The following is an 18,761-nucleotide window of genomic DNA, read 5'->3' as shown; positions in this document are numbered from 1 at the left end:
TGCAAATAGTTGCTGAAATTTTATTCAATTTTATTCAGCATATTTCAGATATATAATCTTAATATAATGTCCCCCATCTGACAGCCATTTGCTGTCACTTTTTGGTAAGCTGGTTAACAAACTTGCAGTGGTGCTCTTAAATTATTAACTACTAATTATGAATTTGTTTCTATTCCAAATGTATCTTTCCCAATCCTGGCACAACATGGACTAATTTCTGCACTTGGGAAATACTTGGTGTTGTTTTGCATTGTTATTTGGTCTATGATTTCCATTTAAAGGGTAAAAGCTACTTTCACTAGAGACAATCATATTTTTCCCAACAATTTCTGGGCCAAGAGTAGTTTGTACTAATAAGCCTCTCTGGATTCAGTTTTTCTGTGGATCTGCATAGGGAGGCAGGGTCAGTCTGTGCTGTATGTCTGTCCATGAGCTGCTCATAACTGCAGTGGTTTGCTGTGCCTGTCAGCTTTTCAGACTCCGACTTGGAGCACGTAAACTAGAGAGGGTTTCCAATCCTTTTATTCCTTCTGAACACCATATATGAAACAGCTGTAGACTTCACTCCAGCTCATCGTTTCTTCTACAGTTTTCACTTAAACATCTGCTGAATCCTGTTTACAAAGTACAGAAATCCCAATGGTAAAGTGCTTTAAAAATTAAATAGAAGAGTGCAAAGTAGAGGGCACCACTGGGGAGAACAATATCCTGGCCACCCAGGAACTTCCTTTTCTTTCTCCCTTATCTAAAGTATCAAACCACATCTTCTGTAGATAATTTGGGTTTGAATCCTTTCCTTCCAGCTAGCTGCTAGAGTCAGGAGAAACAGGATTAGCTAGATACTTTAGTGTTTTGAAGTGGTTTTGAGAGTCATTACAACCTCTCTCACAGCCATCACATTACTGAAATGCAAACTCTGAACTTCCAGATCAGTTTTCCCATGCCGGAAATGGTTGTACATACTTCTGTATGATTTCCATAAAACACTTAACTGCTCCTAGCTTTGTGTGTGTTCCTCTTTTTACTTTCAGGGCCAAACCCCTTCCTGAAAAATACAGTATTTTGGTCGTTTTCAAATGCCAAATCTCTCTTTTCCCAGCAAAGTTTTAAGAATACAGCTTAAAGTAATTTTATAAAATGAGTAAGAATTACTTATATGTAAATTGTGCTCTTCTTCACTCAAATTACACGGTGAGGATTTTCCATCACATTTCTGACAATTTTCTCTTTTAACACCTCCTCTGTAGTCATATTCATCATATTCATATAGACACTTTCAGATAGCTTCAACAGCCAGAAAAATATTAAGAAACAACAAAATACAAAAGAATGGAAAAAAATAAAAAGAAATCAAACAATATTTTTCCACTGTCAAAAATTAAAAACTTTTCTAAACTCCATCTTAAAAATGAAAAACAGGCATGTTTGACATTCTCACTCTTCTTTGTTTTATAGCCTCCTGATCCTAAGAGGCATAAAATGCTTAAATACGATTTAATTTTTAAAAAAATTTGAAAAACAGTCCACTTCTAAAAAATTCTTTTAAGTTTGAAACAACACAAATCGGAACTCTTTTGTTTTCAGATATGGTACATCAAATCCGATTTACCTGAATCCTAAATCACAATTCTCCTAGAGCCAAAATAAGCTAGAATCAGAACATTTCAAAATCTGTATCTAGAACAGCTTTCATATTCACACTTTGAACTGTGGTAAGAAGACAGCTATACTCATGGATGGCTCAAAAATTCAGCTGGGATTTACTTACTAAGAGCTACTTCTCTATACTGCCAGTCCAGCTGAATGAATCACACAGCTACTCCCATTTCCTCCAGGAATACTAGACATGTAAGGCTAGGAAACAGGAACTCCCACTAGTACTTCCCTAATTTGAACACAGTCACATAAAAATTTCTTAAAAATCTAAGTTTCGCTGCTACAGCTTCTCTACCAGCGAGGTTCTTCAAGCACAACTGTTGCGCAAGTTGCAAGGAATGGTGTCACTGTGACAGCACCATCCAGCTGCACTGACAAATGGCAGCCACCAGCATGCACCCAGCCCCAAGGATTTCTCAATTATACAAATACTTTTTAAAGTCAGAACTTTGCTCACTCAGTGAATTTCAGTGGAGGAGCTGGAGACTTCCAGGATTTTGCTAGGATATAGCAGTCTAACAGCACTGAACACAATTATGTTGTTGGTTACAATTCTAACAAAACAAACCATAATTTTCTCCTAGGGACTGCATCCCTAATTTGTGATTCTATGCATGTGAAAGACACAAGACTGGGAACTATCACAATATACAAATTAGAACATGTCTTTATTTAAATCTGCAGTATTCTGAATCCAACTACTCACTCATAGTCAGAGCAAACTTAAAATACACAATCACAAACATACAAAACACAAAAAATGTACTCAAGGTAGCCAGACAGACAAAATGTTCCTTCTCTATAAAGATATATGGTTGGAATGTAACATCAAGTTTCTCATCGTTTATCTGGCAGGTGTGAATCTTTACAGAGCTATCTAGTGAGGCAATTTTGTCAAAAGGGTCCACAAAAGTTTCCTAAGTATCTTAAAAATTAAGGCTCCACTTTCACACTTTTATATGCTGCAATGCAATTCAAAACCAGTAAAACATCAAATCTTCCTCTGGTTGACTTGGATTTCTGCTATTCAAATAAGTGTTAATAAACACAATTACTTTTACAAGTATTCTTGAAAACTATTTTTAAAAACAGTAATTTCTTATGTGGTTAGAAGTTGCTTATAACACACCAGCATTTACTGTGCCTAGTCACTCCTTTGTCCTGTGGACTTCAAGTCCAAGATGATGGTAATAATCTCTTGATGAATTGAGCTAAATACTGAAATAATTCTTTCATAAGGCATGAATAAAGGTTAAATATCAACTGTCTCTAATCTTTCATTGCAACAGAGAACATAAGAACAACTGTTTTTTAGGAGTTTTTCTGCAACAGGCTTGTAACTACCCACGTCTTCTACCTTCACCATGAACTCAACATGCTGATCAAATGAGAAAACACACCCAGAACGCTAATACAATCCTCCACTTTTATTATCTTAAGTGTTTCACAGCTGAAATAAAGACGTACAGGGTGATAACAGCACTCAAATATTCCTCTTCTTTGAGAGAGAAGTACTTCCATAGGAAAATGCTTAATTAAAAACCCATGTTTGCTGCAAATGCTGGACATTTTCAGTGGGGAATGAGCTACAGTATTCTCACGGTGCTAAACCACAGAAGGAAACAGTTAACACTGATATTTGGAATGTCACCTAATAGCGATAAAACAAATCAGAAACATTTGGATGAAATTGGTGGGAAAACATATGGCTCAGCTCTGTAACTGGATATTAACATTCAACCTTTTGGGAAATGCAATGAGATAAGTGCCACCACATCCTCACTGTGAGGAAGGGACCACAGAATCAGCATGTTTCTACATAAGCAGCGTACAAAATGTTTACTCTGAGCATAAAGCTTCAAGGTTGGTCCAAAATTCTGTAGTGATTGGAACAAGTCCCATGACTTCAGCAGCCTGCAAATTTCTGTCTTTATAAAATAGAAGATATCAAATCTACACTATTTAACATTTTTATTGCATGTAGAACACATTCTTTGTAAGTTGCATCATCTGGAAGTTATATTATACAGTTATACTATAGATATATAGTCCCAGTCATCCAAATCTCCAATATATTGCAATGGGAGCACAGAAGTGGCATACAGACACCACCCAAAAACATGACCTAGAAGATGTAATTAAATGCAATCATATTTTGACCAAATATTTTTTATTTTGTAGGCTGAAAATACTTTTGCTGAAAATATACCTTAGTGGCTGTTTATACTACACGAACGCTGAACTAGATCCAGTTGATCCCATGTTTCTTGCTTTCCAAACATGTAAGCTTATTTGTTTTCCCTACAAACGGTGGCAGAAACCCTAGTTCCACCAAAATCTTTGTAGATTTTAGCAGTTGTCTGTCACAGTGAGTTTCAGCACTCCCCTGGATTTCAGGTGCCTGGTGTGTAGGTAAGGATAGGTTTTATTTGTCTGTATTTCCATGAAGGCCACCAGCAGCAGTCCACAAAGCCAGCAGTCAAACCAGGGCTGCATCTCACCCTAAAGTCATCATTTACATCCTATTACCTACAGAGTGTGCTGGACACACTGACTTGCACCTGTGTCACCATCACTGCACGTCTAAGCTCCACGCTCAGATTCACCCCTCTGCATACAGGGCAGACAGTTTGGGTCAGGGTGAAGCAAATCTCACCTTTGTTTTGTGTTCTTTGATTACCTTGTCCCTGTGCAGCAGCACCGGCAGCTAGCTTGTGTTTCAGCCCACAGATGAGCTTAATTTGAGAAAATGTGTCTCTCCTAAGAATTTATCCTAAGGCATTTATAGCAAACAGCAAAAAGATGTTTTAAGGCAAATAGATAAACCTACAGAAGTCTAGGTGTTGAGTGACAGCAAGCCATCAAGGCTGTAATAAATCCCAACTATACAATGCAGCAAAAGTCTATTTTAAACGAATCCTATTGCATCCCAAAATAATCTTCCATTTCCACCTGGCATTAGAGACACTAAGCTGCTTCTTACAGATGGACTTAAGCAAGTCTTATCTTTACACTGCTAATTTTCCTTTACCTGGCATTTTTTCTTTCCAAAATGTATATAAAGTAGGTCAGTAAATGTCTTTACAGGCATTGGAGTCTGGGCAATTAAATCTTGAGAAAAATGCCACTGACCTTAGACACTAGTCCAGCACCTGGCCCACTCACAGCCATCTAGATTGAAGTTCCTCAAAGGCCTTTGGATAACGTAATAATCAAAATATAATATATATAATGAAAAGCAAGAAGAGAGTGTTTTAAATTTTTTTTGTGCTGGGAGAAACAAAGTTTTGAGGCACTCCTGTGGAAAGTATTAAGCTATGACAAGCATCACTGGTACATATGACCATGGAGATTCAGCTTCTCCAGGCTTGCACAGGGCCACAAGGGAGTTCTTAATAAATTTTGCAGTCATGTATAGCATAGCCAACATTTGTACCAGATCTAAATCCTGAACAAAAAACTGCTACTGGCTGAGAGGATTAACAGGGAAGAAACTAAAGAAAAACACGGGAATGAGTCAAAGCAATCTGCATCCACAGGAACCCAATTACCTGCTGTAAACAAACCCAAGAAATCACCCATCCAGGTCACTGCAAAGAGTGCTTTAGTATCTGACTATGAAGGCACTGTAATTTTACTGAATGTTTCATAAAACAGGAATGAGCATTTAGAGACTCAGTACTTTTTTCCATTGGTTATTTTTACTTGGTGGCTTCACGCTACCTGGAAAGCATGAAGGGAGAAGATGGCCTGCCCTCTGGAAGAAATTGCTAAGTGGGCAGAGACCTGGCACAGGTGATTGTACTACTCCTTCATGCAAGGAAGGAAAAAGTTGTATTTGTCTATCCCTAAATAAAACTATCATCTCATCTAGTGGTGCCAGGGAAGAATCAGCCAACCATGCTGCCCCAATCAGCTCACTACAGCCTGGTCTCTGGTACTTTGTTGTCTTCAACACTGAACACTCTTTCAATACATCTGAGAGAATCTGGCTGAATTTTACTGCAGAGCTTGTGTTTACCTCAGCAAGAAGGACAGAAGATTACAGGAACTGGTAGAAGACAAAAACATTCAACTATTCTCAGGCAACACCAGATGGTTTCATTTCAAAGTCCCCTAAAAGTGCCATTGTTCACTACTTATACAGTGGATTTTATGCCACTCAGCTGGAATTCTTCTATCAAAATAAGATGAGATTCAAATGACAACTTTCTCTCTTGGGAGATAAATGTGTTTTTGTGGGAAGAAAGAACCAAGGGACTACACACTTTGAAATACGACCCCCTGTCTCATAATAGTGATTTCTTCTTCTTGTACATATATCTTCACACACACAATCATAAATACCTGCCTATCTGTCTAACTCTCTCTTGGCTGCCAAGCATTTTATTTTCAAAAAGCTGACCACTAAAGTCCAGTAGGAAATGCACAGAAGTTTAAAATGTTAATACTCTTAATGTTCATAAATTATCACTAGGTAGGCATCCTCTCTTTATGAGCAGCAAAACAAGGACACAGGATGCATTTCAGTAACTCAAAGCCAGAGGCAGCCTCTGGCAAAGCTCAAAGCACAGCTTCAGTCTTGGGATTAACACTGCTGAAATGCCAGTCAAATACATGGTGACAGACCAACAGTGAGCTATTAAAATCCCACTTAAACAGAATGGGATAGCAGAACCCTGAAAAGACAGCCCTTTCAAAAGGATTTCAGGGAAGTTTTGGAGAGTGGCAATGTGATGTGCTCAGTGATGGAACAGGAACAACTTGCAACGGGTTATATGTTTACAACATCATCACCTGCCTCTCCCAGCAGCAGGGACCAAGCTTCTCACCTTACATGAGAGGAGAGATGAAGCGAGGATGCAGAGCACTGCTGCTGAAAAACTGAGCTTCAATAGTATCTCTTCTGCTTCTCTGCCCATGAAATAAGCTGTTTTCTAGAATGCTCTAGAAAGAGCTGTTGCAGAGGGATTATTTGAAAATATACCCAGATGAAACAAATAACCAATACTTTCAGGAAGACAAGAGCTAACCTGTGGGATTAAATGGGACCCCAACTTTGAGAATAAAATGGAGCATTGTTTTGAGAGCTGTTACTTTCCAAGACACCAAGTTAAAAGTGAACCAGAAGGGAAAGATGAGATGTGAATACAAAAAGGAAGTCAGATGGGAGTCATAATATTCCCAATGTGTAAAAGTGGCACTGCCCACTGTCTAATGGTACAAAATGTTCCTTGATTATTTGGGTGATTTATGATGAAATACACCTAAATGGCTCAGCAGCTCCCTGCAAATAAAAATTTATTGCTTTGGCAACAGTTTGGTGCTTAACAGAAGAGGCCCCAGACCTCCAGGTCACACATTTCTCAAACCAGAAAAGAATGAAACTTTGAGTTATCACATTAATGTGAAGTGAGGAGCAGCATGGGATTTTTTTTTTTTTTTTACATTATTACAACAAACTCAAATGATGTGTGAAATGAAAATTCTCTGTCCAGTTCACAGAGAAGAAAGACTCTGCTGCATTCAGTGTGTGGAGACAGAGATGCACAATTTCAGGCTTGGGGAGACAGCCAGGAAAACTTACCACACCCAGCAGGATCTCAAAGATTTTCAAACAAGCACTCCAGGAGACTCTAGTTTTTTAAGTTTCCTTACTGTTTTCAATGCACAAGCCCCTAGGCTAACCTCCCTATGTAGTCAGCTAGCTGGAGCCTGTACAAAGAAATTCTGCTTCATACAAAATACACAAAGTTGGAAAGAGAGTCCTGAAGACCTTTATAGATACTTGGAGGGGAAACATGAAACAGCTCTCGCTTTCCCTTCAAGGTTTTTGTGCATCCTGAAAGGTTTTTGTTTTTTTTTTTATGAGATATGTATTGCTGGAAGCCAGTGGCAAGCACAGGCTCAATCTGTGCTGACTTGTATACCTGAGGTTTGCTCCTGCCTGGTGCTGAGCACTCTGACACTGATCTGCATGCTTGATTTCTAGCAACAGAACACTCTCAGAGAAAACTACATTGGGACTGTTGGAAGGTTGAAAACTACATGGGGATTTCCTCTATGTTCCTAGACTGGGGCTGATGTGCCCCACCCTGGTCATTCTGGGGCTGCCAGATGGAGGAAGCCCTTCAACTTGAACTGGATGTCTCATGTGAGGGTTTTCAGTCATAAAATTTCCACTTTTACCCTGTAATATATAGTTAATAAATGCAGAATACTGCTGATTAAAAGCAGTGTTTTGCTTATAAGTAGTAATTTGTTCTGATGTTTATGAATGCAGAAAACTTTTAATAACATTCTCAAAGTAATTTCAATCTTGTGCTTTGAATCTTCTGGGCCATGAATAAAAGCTTGGGCTTTTTTTCAGTGCCAAAGCTAGTTTGGCACTGGGCTTATTTATGATCATTTGAAAGTATAAAATGACAAGAAGTTGGAAAATATTGCTCCGTGAGAGTTTTGGAGAGTCTTGCTAATTTACCTATTGTTTCATTCATCATTTTCTGCGTCATTTTCTAAATGAAATAATGGGCTTGCTTAGTACACATGTATTATTAGTGTTAAGATGAGAAGCTTACACTCAATCATGAAATTCACAACTCACAGGCTAAAGACAGATGACCTGACCTGAGCACACAAATATCTTTACTCACTTAAGCATAATTAATGGGGGCTGATACATGAATTCGGAGATCTGATAAAACATCCTTTTTTCAAGTCTCTGAGCAACCTTATCTAAGTTTGAAGCTGGTTCTGGTGTTAGCTGGGGGCTATGAGGGAATTGCATGACCTCCAGAGGTTCTTACCAAGACAATTTTGTTTTTAAATTTATGACCTTGTAGGGGGAAGTCCTGTTTGCAGTTCTGTAGCAAAGACATAAAACATCCAGAAACAGAAAACATCCCAGAAAACAGAAACAGAAAACATCCCAGAAAACATTCAGCCACTTCAGTTCACTTCAGACTTTAAAATCAAAGTCTTACTAGTGGAAACAGCTTTTCCCCAAAGCACTGGGCCATAAACTGGTGCACCTCTGGTACAGCCAGGTGTACCCACACACTCTGCAGAACAAGGGCAAAACAAACAACTGCTATGACAGCATCCTACCCTGAACCAGCTATAGCAACCAGAGGATGTCCAAACAAGCCACAACCCTAAAGAGTGTGCAGGATCTAACCAGAAAAGCAACATGTTTTTTCTTTTAGAAATAGATAATGCTACTAGTTACAAGTTGGTGTTATTGCTAATTAAGTTACCAAACCATTCATAAGAAAGCTAGGAATGGAAATTCATGACAAAAGAAGCAGTGAGGGGTCAATTATTTATGAAGCAGTATTAAATTTCAAAACATCCAAGTTCTTTCTAGTGAGTATAAACACTAATATTTTTGTACCTTTCAGCCCAGTGACCCACTAATAACAAAGTTTCTCTTTCCTTTGGTAGGCACAGTTTTAAGAAAAATAAATCAGGAGCTTCTCATACTTCAAAGGGCATTTCTGCTCTTTCTACTCTCTCTCTTCCTATCTCTTAAGCAGCCACACTTCAACTCACATTCATCCCTGACACCTTAATCAGCCAAAGTATTCACCAACTTTTCAGCAAGGAAATGCACTATGGAGCCCAAGTACCCATAAAACAGTTAAACAAAGAAGTGCAATAATTTCCTGCATTTCAACTTAACCTTTCAGGAAATATACTCTGCAGCCAGAGTGAATTTACAGTTAACAATCATGGAAGTGTAGTCGTTCCAACAGGGGGCTTTAGGGTTTTTGTCTTCAGACAAATTATATTTTAATGAGCCTAAAGGGCAGATAAAATGGGTTCATGCATGCATATGATTTTAGGCTTAATCACCAGATCTCTCTATTTAAAAAAAATAAATTCAAAGACAAATCAGGGCTGACTATTATCCATATCTGCAACACACACTCTCTCGTCTGTCAATAACACATGGAACTCAGGAGTACACTGCAAGTTTAAGGCAGTGAAATCCTCCCCTGTACACTGCAATCTAAGTAATTGCTATGCATAACCTGGACTACACTAGATGGGCTCTTTAAATCTAGTCTTAAACTAATATAAATCAACAGTAGATTAAAAAATAGACCTTATTGTACTTAAGTACTAATAAAACACACACATCCATGATACAGTTAAGGAATCCTTTGTTTGGTTTGGATCTCACTGCCCTCACTGTCTGCAGCTGAATGAGCTCTTAGATAAACCATGGGTATCAAGAGGAGACTACACAGGGACTGTACTTTATTCCCATGAATATCTGCTATTTAGCTCATGTCAAGTTCTCTGTTCAAGTGTATAAAGGAGAAAAAAAGAGAATAATTTCCACAAAGTCCTCACAGTCATTTCTTTGTTGTTTTACAGCTCTTTCCTATTTTTGTGAACATTAGCTAGCAAACATATATAAACACATTTTGTTATTCAGGTAGCTACTCCTTCTGAATTAAACAACCTTTTTCACAGGAATCAAGTTAGGAGTTTGCAGGATTTGAGGCATGTATTTCAAACTTTTTGGATTAGCACCTTTCTTAGTCTGTCACTGACAGTGTATATGCAACAGACGCAAAAATAAAATGACAACCTATAAACAGTTTTGAACACAATAAGATTTCAAGACGTTGATATTTCACCTTCTCTTGGTGTTAGTCAGCTGGTGCTGTGACAGAAGAAAAATATTTTATGGTAATAATAAGGAATATTTTATGTTAAGAACAAGGAATTGTTTTGCAGTTGCCATTATGGTTATGAAGAAAACAACAGTGATGTTCACCAAAGAAAGTCAAACAGAGGAAACAAAGTCTTATGATAAGCATCTAATTCCATTCTCAAAAGAACAAAAAAACCCCATGAGACTGGACACATCTGGTGAGACCAAATGTCTGTTCAGCCCCACATTCCCTCTCTGACAGCAGCCAGCTCCAGATGTTTAGAAGCACAAGGACAGACAATGCCATTTCAGAGAACCACAGAGAAATCTGGAAGGGATGGGACTAGTGGAGGTCGTGCAGTCCAGCCCCCTGCTCAAGCTGGGCTTCCCCTTGTTACTCCTGCCAATAATCTCACACTCTCAGTGAAGGAATTTCCTGAGCTAGAAGCCTTTGCACTTTCTTCACTATCTACTAGCAGATAGTCCATGAAAGTCTTAATTTACCGCCTCTGAAATTCCTTATCTTAATGCTTGGTGATTTATGTGTTTAAAGAGCTCAGTTTCAACCCCTCCTCATGCCTCTGTAGCTCCACTACAGAGACTTCTCGGGATAGAGGGCACACCCCATTACACATCCACAAACTCAGTCAGAAGTCCAAAATCGCCAGTTCAAGACTCCAAAGGGAAACAAGGGAAGTTACACAAGACAGTGTTACTCAGCTGTCTGCTTTGTTTTTTCCCCTCCAATTCTGGTGTTTATATAAAGAAAAGCTGGGTTTTTAACGAAAATAACAACCCAAACAAACAGAAAGCAGCACATTTGAATGCCAAACACCCAACACCTATTGTCACGGACCCCAGGGTGGCAGCGTCATCAGTGTCTGAAGTTCTATTCCAGTAGTACCCAGGATCTAGCAGTATCTGTCTCATCATCACCGTTTCATGTCAAAATAAAAACTAGTTACTGTAGCTTTATTGTAAAACACTCTTCATCATCACCTCAGCCCAAGTCTAAGCCTATGATAATCTATGGGTGTCTTTCCAGTGACTTCCTGGGGATGCTGAAATGGTTTCACAGAGTGCATATCACCTAGAGTAAAAGCAGTAATATTTACACATTTCAAACAGAAATGTGTAAGTATTACTGCTTTTCAAGTGGAAAAATGAGGAAAGGAGATTTCCCTGTGATTAGCCAGCAGGTGAGATCCCTCTGTTCCCTAATGCCTGCTGTAGCACACCTTGCTGTAGGTGGCCATTCCACAGATTTCCAAAAGCAACTTTATATTACCCCCCATAAAATCTGCCCTGGCCGCTCCCCTTGCTGGATAACACACAAGGACACACAGAGTGTAAAGGCGCTGGCTCACGTTCCTGGCTCTCCCTTTACGCGCCGATCCAGCACCGCGGAGCAGCAATAAAACCGGTTTTGAGCGCGGCTGTGCGCCGGCAGCTCCGGCCCAGGTGCGCTCCCAGCAGCGCATAGGTGCGGTCCTGGTGCCGGCGCTCCAGGAAAGCCGCCCATGGAAAGCAGCCCGCGTGCTTTCCGCCCGCTTGCACGCCTCCCCGAGCCGACGAGGTGTGCCAGCGCAGCTCCTTCTCGGCAGCACGGAGCAGCAACTCAATCTGGCTCTAATTAGCTCCGGCAGCCCGATGTCCGCAATGAGAGAGCGCTTTGTTCGGGGCTCGCTGGGGGGACCAGGGGCGCTCCGCACCCCCTGTCGCAGCCCTGAGCCTTTGGGGTGCCGGGAGCCCCCCTGCGCCTCCCCGCCGGGGCTTGGCAATGGGTGGCCAAGCGCTCTCCCCGCCGAGGTCGCCCCTTGCGCTACTTACACCAGGGTGGGCTCGCAGGGGAACTGGTTCCAGGCGCACTTGTACTGGGCCTGGACGTAGCTCTCCGTCCCGTCCAGCACCGAGCAGCTCACGTTCTTGTTCACTATGTAGGCGCACCAGTTCCTGGGGGAGAAGGACAATGTCGGTCAGGCACGCCGGGCTCCGCAGCCCGCCCGGCCCGGCCGGTCCCGCAGCGCGCCCCGGGGCGGGCGGTACTCACTTGCTGCGGGAGCCCGGCCGGGAGTACGGCAGGTGCGGGGTGCCGTGGCTGAGCCCGGCGGCGCCCAGGGCGAAGAGGAGCGGCAGAGCCCATCCCGAGGGCGGCGCGGGCCCCGGGCACAGCTCCATGGGGCGACGGGCAGCGGCGGCGGGCGAGCGCAGCGGGCCGGTGCCTCTCCGCCGGCTCCCTCCGTCCGTCTGTCCCTCCGTCCGTCCCGCCCGCTCTCAGCTCCCTCACTGACGCAAATCCCCCCACCCTGTTTCCGCCCTCCACGGCGGCTCCGCACCCCCCTCCGGTCAAGGCGCCGCTCCCCTCCGCCCGCCCTGCCGGCCCCGGCCCCGGCCCCCGCCCCGCTCCAGCCCCCGGCCGAGCAGGAGCCCTGCGGCAGCCCCCGGCCCCATGTGGCGCCCGGGCGCCCTCGAGCAGCCCCCGCTCCCCGGCCCCTGCCCGAGCTGGCCGGCGACAGCCCCCGTACAGTTTTTCCCGCTGGAAAGCTGATGGGAGGAGAGGGCCGGGCCGCTGGGGAAGAGCCCCCCTGCTCCCGGGGAGCCGGGCTGCTGGGCAGAGGGCAGCCCGCGAACAGCGGGGAAGGGGACACGGTGCTCTTCAGGACGTGCTGAGCTCCCGGTGTCTGCCGGCGGAGGCTGAGGCTGGTTTGGTGCTTTGTGGCAGCCCTGGGGTCCCGCCTGACGCCAGTGCCGTGAGGTGGTGGTGCTCCTTTCGTGGCCCGATGACGGCTCATTTCACCCACTGCCTCAGCGAAGGATGTACAATAAGCCTTTATTTGTCAGGAGAGGTGTTCACTGGGCAAAGTGAGAGATGGGCATTCAGCTTCACTTGGCTGTTAAAATCCATCTCAGGCACTGTAGCAGGCACAGGCCCTGCGAACCTGCCTTGGCGTTCAGAAACAGGATGCTGAGTCAGGATGACTGAACAAAAGGAGCCCCTCTCTCCCGCTCTCGGACCCTGACTTATCTCTCTGTAAAGCTATAGGTCACTTTCCTTTAACCCTTACCATTGGACAATTCTCAATCCTCCCTAACCCTATATAAACCCCTGTTTCTGCCCGGCTCGTTGGAGCCGCTGTCCCTGAGACCCTTCGAGACACTCCGTGGAAGAGCTACGAAGAAGACCAATAAAGACATCGTCTTGGAACCTCATACAGCGCTCTCCTCTCTTTCCCGGTCTTCCGAGTGCCTGCTGGGTGCTCCAGCCAAGCCTAGCAAGCCTAAAGAGCTGAAATCACTCATGAGCTGATAATCACTGAGCTGTATATCACTAAAGGCTTGCTAAGGCATAGGCTGGGGGCACTGCCAGAGCTTGGGCTGATTAGCCCCCCTCAGAGCTGAGCTATCCGGCTTTGATGCAGCTCCTGGGTACACCCCGTAGCCCAGCCAGCGGCATTAAGGCACCTTGACTGAGTGGCCTGCCGATGTGAGGCTATCCCACTGAGTACAGGACCACAGGGACGTGCCTCTCTCCTCCTCAGCTCCTGCTCTTTTTCAGCAATGGGCCCAACAGAGGGCAGGACCACAGGGAAGTCCCTCTATCGTCCTCAGCTCCTGCTCTTTTGTGAGTTGGATTTTTGGGCTGAAGCGACGCTGAACAAAAGCATGGAGGCTGGGCCAGTGCAGGCTGCTCCCACCAGCGGGAAGGAGGCGAAGGGAGAGAGCAATCTTTGGGTGGAGAATAGTTTGGGTGGGAGATTTGGGAACAGTGCGGGCTGCTCCTGCTGAGCCTGACCAGCCCCAGCCCTGCTCACATGCTCCCGAGGCCTCCCATGGCCAACAGCAGCTGCTCAGGCTTCCCTAGCTCTCACATGCAGGCAGAGCCAGCAGCAGGGCAGGGCTCTTCCTTCTGCTGTAGGCAGCAGCCTGCTGACCTCATCATTTGCCCCGACCTGCTGAAACAGGCAAATTTCATCTGCCAGTCTTACTGGGAGTCTCACCCAACAACTTCACTCTGCAAGTCTGCAGGGAAATAAATAAGCTTTAAATGCTGAGGTCAAAATGATGCATTCAGACTGTTTTTTAGAAACTGTTTCATTGGAAATATACACTAAAGCTTCCTGTCCCCTAGAGAAATGTGTGCCATTACAGATGTGTAGGAACACTTCCCTGGCAATAAATAGCAATGGAAAAAGATGAGATGTTGCTTCAATCTGTCCTATTTCACTTGAAACACTTCTAATGCTCTGTAGATGCTTTGAAGAGGATAACACCTCACTCTCTTAAGAAATTATGCTTTAACCTTCTCAAGGATTAGACAATTTCCTGTGCCACTGTTTGCATTCATGGAAGCATGTAATTGGGTTTTCATTATTTGTGCTGGCAGAAATTATCTGGAGTTTCCCAAGCCTGTAGAGAGCAAGTCAGTTCAGTTCCTAAAAAGCAATTAAGAAGGCTTTTTCTTCCTTTCCCCCTTCTTCACTTAGCCAAGGAACTCATGAAATTTGTCCTTACTCAGCCAAGGATCTCATGAAATTTGTCTTTTTCCAAAAGGGATGAGCAACATGGAAGAGCTGCACATTGTCCCACAAAGGGAAAGTCATTAAATAATGAAAGACTGAGGTCATGCCTGTCTTGAGAATGACAGCATAGTACAAAAATTAATAGACTGATTTAAACAAAATGAGTACGAAGCAACAGTATATTTCCATATGCTAAACACTGAGCTTACATTTTGGTGAAGGAAGACAAAGCAGATGTTACCTGATTTGCCATGAGGGCACCCAACTTACCTGTGAACTCGAGTCAATTGCCTGACCAATTGTAACATGGGGACACCATTAGAAGGAGAGTTGTTAGAGCCCCTCCTTACCCCATGGTTATGACAGATAATAAGTCAGGAGCTTTCTGCAACTTCAGGACTCTGTCAATGTTTGTTCATTCAAGAACTATGCAAGAAAATCTCTCCTGATTTCTGGTATATGGTTGTCCCTTTACTGTCTGGATCAGCTACTTTGTAAATATTATGAAACAAGGGTTTCATAGCATTTCTTTAAAAGGCTATGTAAGACTTCTTCCACTGCAAAGCACATCGCATTTTCGAGTTTGTTTCATTTAAAATAAACCATAACAATGAAAAAAAAATCCTGCAGGACCAGTCCCATCTTCTCCCTGAAACTAGAGCTCTGTTGGAACCTGAATACAAGTGCTGGTGCAGAGAGTGAAGTTTTAGGGTGGCTGCGTGATGGCTCAGTAAGGAATATCAGCAGAGGATGACTTGTGCTGGAAGTGTTGAGCTGCAGAGAAAGGGATGAACTTGGATGGGTGCATAGAGTTGACCTCAGCTCCTCTGATATTCCCACTGGGCCTATCAGTGTGGTATCAGCTGATTCAACAGTAACCAGTACAGAAACTGGGCTTTGCCTGGAGAATCTTCAGCTCAGGTGCATGCTGCAGATGTGGTCCAAGCTCTGTGCATGGCTGCATTTTTTCTGTGGGTGTAACTAGTTTTATTTCACAGTGTAAGTATGAGGGTTAATCATGTTCCCAAGGAGACAGAAATGTTCACATTTTGTATTTCTGTGCTATGTCATCTCATCTCTAAAATTCACAGTAATCCCAAGAGAGATGATTCTTACAGTGCATGGAAAGCATCCCTCCACCCCTCCCTACAAATGGAGCACGTAGTCTGTGAGTGCACTGAGGAGAACTTCAGTGACTGGAGAGCTCACTACTCACATCCTTGGGAGACAGAGTTCAGCGTGAGTCCATAAATCCTTTGAAATGTTTTAAAGTTCTTGTTTCTTTGCTAAGCAGTCTGCCTGTGTTTCTAGCACCAAGATCAACTGTACTTTCGTATACTCCATAAGAGGATAATGATGGGGAAACAACAAGGGCCATGTGCCAGAGAGAGAAAAGTGCACAGAGCAGGTGGGCAGAATAATTTGCAAAAACATTACCAGTTTTTGGAACTGCAGAACTTCAAGAGAGAAAGGTATCTGTAATGGTGTGGGGTTTGGGGTCGAAATGGTGTTTCCCCTGCAATTTACATCCCTTATCCATCAGCTTTTCTTTTCCGTAGATTTCAGCAACAAATTGCTTTGTGAATTCTGGGTTCCTTTTTTTCAGGTTCACTGTCTCAAAACATTGCCAAAATAACCTGAGGTGAATGGTTTTCAGAGAGGTGTTTGTACTGCCTTGATGCTTCTCTTTAATAAAAAAAAGGAAATATTGTCTGTGGCACAAAAGGTCTTTCAGGTACTTCTCACCAGCCATCAGATGTGAGGCCTGCAGCTGTGAGTAATCTGGGCTTACATTTGGTGCTGTGTTAACTCTGTCCATGAGTCAAAGCAGGTCACAGTGTCCTTCTGGAAAGATGAAACTGGCATTAGGGAACAAAGAAAAATTTGAAAGGAAGTTGTAGGAAACTGCAGGCTAAAAGAGGAAAGCTTAGATGGAGGTGTATGACGCATGCTGGCTTGGATATACCAGGAAAAGTACTCTACTGGGGAAAGAGAGTTTTGAATACTGTTTTGCAGAGACATGACACAGCCCTGTCCCATTCACTTGGCCTATATGTCATTACATAGTAATCTTAACATGAACATAAAAATCAAAATTTGAATCTAGGATGAGTGTTTAGCAACTTTTCCACTCTTGGATCAGAGTGTGAGCTTTGTTTGCCATTTCCTTGAAAAAAGCATTCCTCATCACAAGAAGCGATGGGTTTCAATTTTTAAATTTTTATGTTCAATCACCTCACTAAAGTCTGCCAGACAAATTTTTAGCTGTGAATGTTTAATGAAAATTAATGACTAAGTGAAAAGTAAGTAACAGATGTTAATAAAGTTATTATTTATAAGCACTTTAGTTTAAAATCCAAGCAGCATAGTCCACAATAAATCAATAAATAAATGAGAGAAGGGAGAGCAGAGTATTTTGGTTTTCTCTTAACTGGAGAGCCACCTTGGAGAGCCATAACAGTTAAACAACCACAAGGATTGTGCTCATTCCACAACAAAAGGTCCGTAGCAGAGACCATTCTGGGAGCTCTGGAGTATGCAGAGAAATAGCCCATGTGGTTCCAACCAGTGCCTGGCCACATCTCCTTACTGAAGTGCCATGTTCGTCTGTCTAGGCACTGACAGTGTGGTGTTGAGGATGTTTCAGTGTGTGGGTGGGCAACCTGGCAACTCCAGCCTTTCTTGTCTGGTGTTATTTCCTTTTTTGGGGAAAAATATTTGTGCTAATTTCATTTATTTAAACAGAAAAACAAATTGGTGCATTACGAAGAATCCAAACATCGCCTGGTTGTGGCACACATCAAGTGTTTGTGTTGAAACTGATGCTCTCTATTGTCACAGGTATGGTTTTGGCTGGAGAACAAAAGAAACAAAAACTATTCTTTGGGAGAAGCTCTCAGCACACCACTGCATCTGTTCAAAGCTTCAAGGCAGGACAGAAGAGATCAAACTACCTTATTCACCTGAAAGAATTATCTGAGTGCTGGAGCATGGTAAACCACTAGTATGCTACACTTGTGGAACAGCCTGACTGCTTTATACTGAATGGTTGTGACACCTAAAGAAGGAGTGGGATTAAGGTCTACACTCCTCCCATACAAAAGGTAAGTGCTCTCTTATATTACCTGTTATATAATGTGAGAGGACTGACTGACATATCATCCACTGATATGGTTACCATGGTTTTCTGAGCAGAGCAAGTCTGGACATTCAATATGGGATGACAGTCAGAAGAAAACATTTTATTGCTCCACAAGACCTTTCAGCCCGAGGCTGGCTGACACATGTATAAGGGGCGAAGAAGTTAATGAGTACTGGAAAAAAATCAGAGGAGATTGGCATTTCTTGGCAGATGGGACGTTGGTGGGAGGGTAGAGGAGGCAGGGGGGAAGAGACTTTTGTGTCAGCTTGTCTTTGATTTGGTGAAATTGCCAGATGACTTCAAGGGAAAAGATGCACAATGTTCTTTTGTTCTTTCCACAGCTACTGCTTCTCTAACGTGCACATACAGTAGGACAAAGCTGGTTTGTACAAAACTACAGTTGCTACCTGTGCACAGGGCCTTCTAAAACATGCAGGCAAATTGCTGAAATATTTAAAAGGCTGAGCCTTAAACTATGCACTGTTTGCCCTTGCTGTAAAGAGTTTATTTGAATCTTGCTTCTTGTGAAATGAAGAGCTGTCATACTTATTTTGATGTTTCACTTTTGATGGTAGTGCAATATTTCAGAATAAAGAAAAAAACTGAGGGCATTAATTACTGTGCAGTCCTTTCCTCCTGTGGTACAGGGCAGCTTTCAGAGTTTCACAGCATGCACTGCCCTTCTCAACATGCTGCTCTCTGATTGAAAGTGACAAATTTCTGCTTTCATGATTCTTTAAAGATGAGATGGAATGGAGAGCAAGGGAGTGGCACATGG

At 42.9% G+C, this 18,761-nt stretch overlaps 1 protein-coding gene across 1 annotated transcript in view; it reads right to left on the bottom strand.

Annotated features, from left to right (window-relative positions):
• EMILIN2 (elastin microfibril interfacer 2) overlaps positions 1-12,549 on the bottom strand; it is a 30,818-nt gene extending 18,269 nt beyond the window's left edge. The window contains exons 1-2 of the mRNA XM_084220374.1: positions 12,372-12,549; positions 12,152-12,274 (exon numbers count right to left, since the gene is read on the bottom strand). Coding sequence (XP_084076500.1) covers positions 12,152-12,274; positions 12,372-12,499 — 251 coding nt within the window. The 5' untranslated portion in view covers positions 12,500-12,549. The remainder of the gene's footprint in view (positions 1-12,151; positions 12,275-12,371) is intronic.
• Positions 12,550-18,761: the final 6,212 nt, after the last annotated feature.

The sequence above is a fragment of the Fringilla coelebs genome (genome assembly GCF_963513975.1).
Source record: "Fringilla coelebs genome assembly, chromosome: 1".
In the NCBI taxonomy this organism is placed as follows: domain Eukaryota; kingdom Metazoa; phylum Chordata; class Aves; order Passeriformes; family Fringillidae; genus Fringilla; species Fringilla coelebs.
The sequence above is the reverse complement of the archived record's forward strand: the minus strand, read 5'-3'. Positions and strand labels throughout refer to the sequence as shown.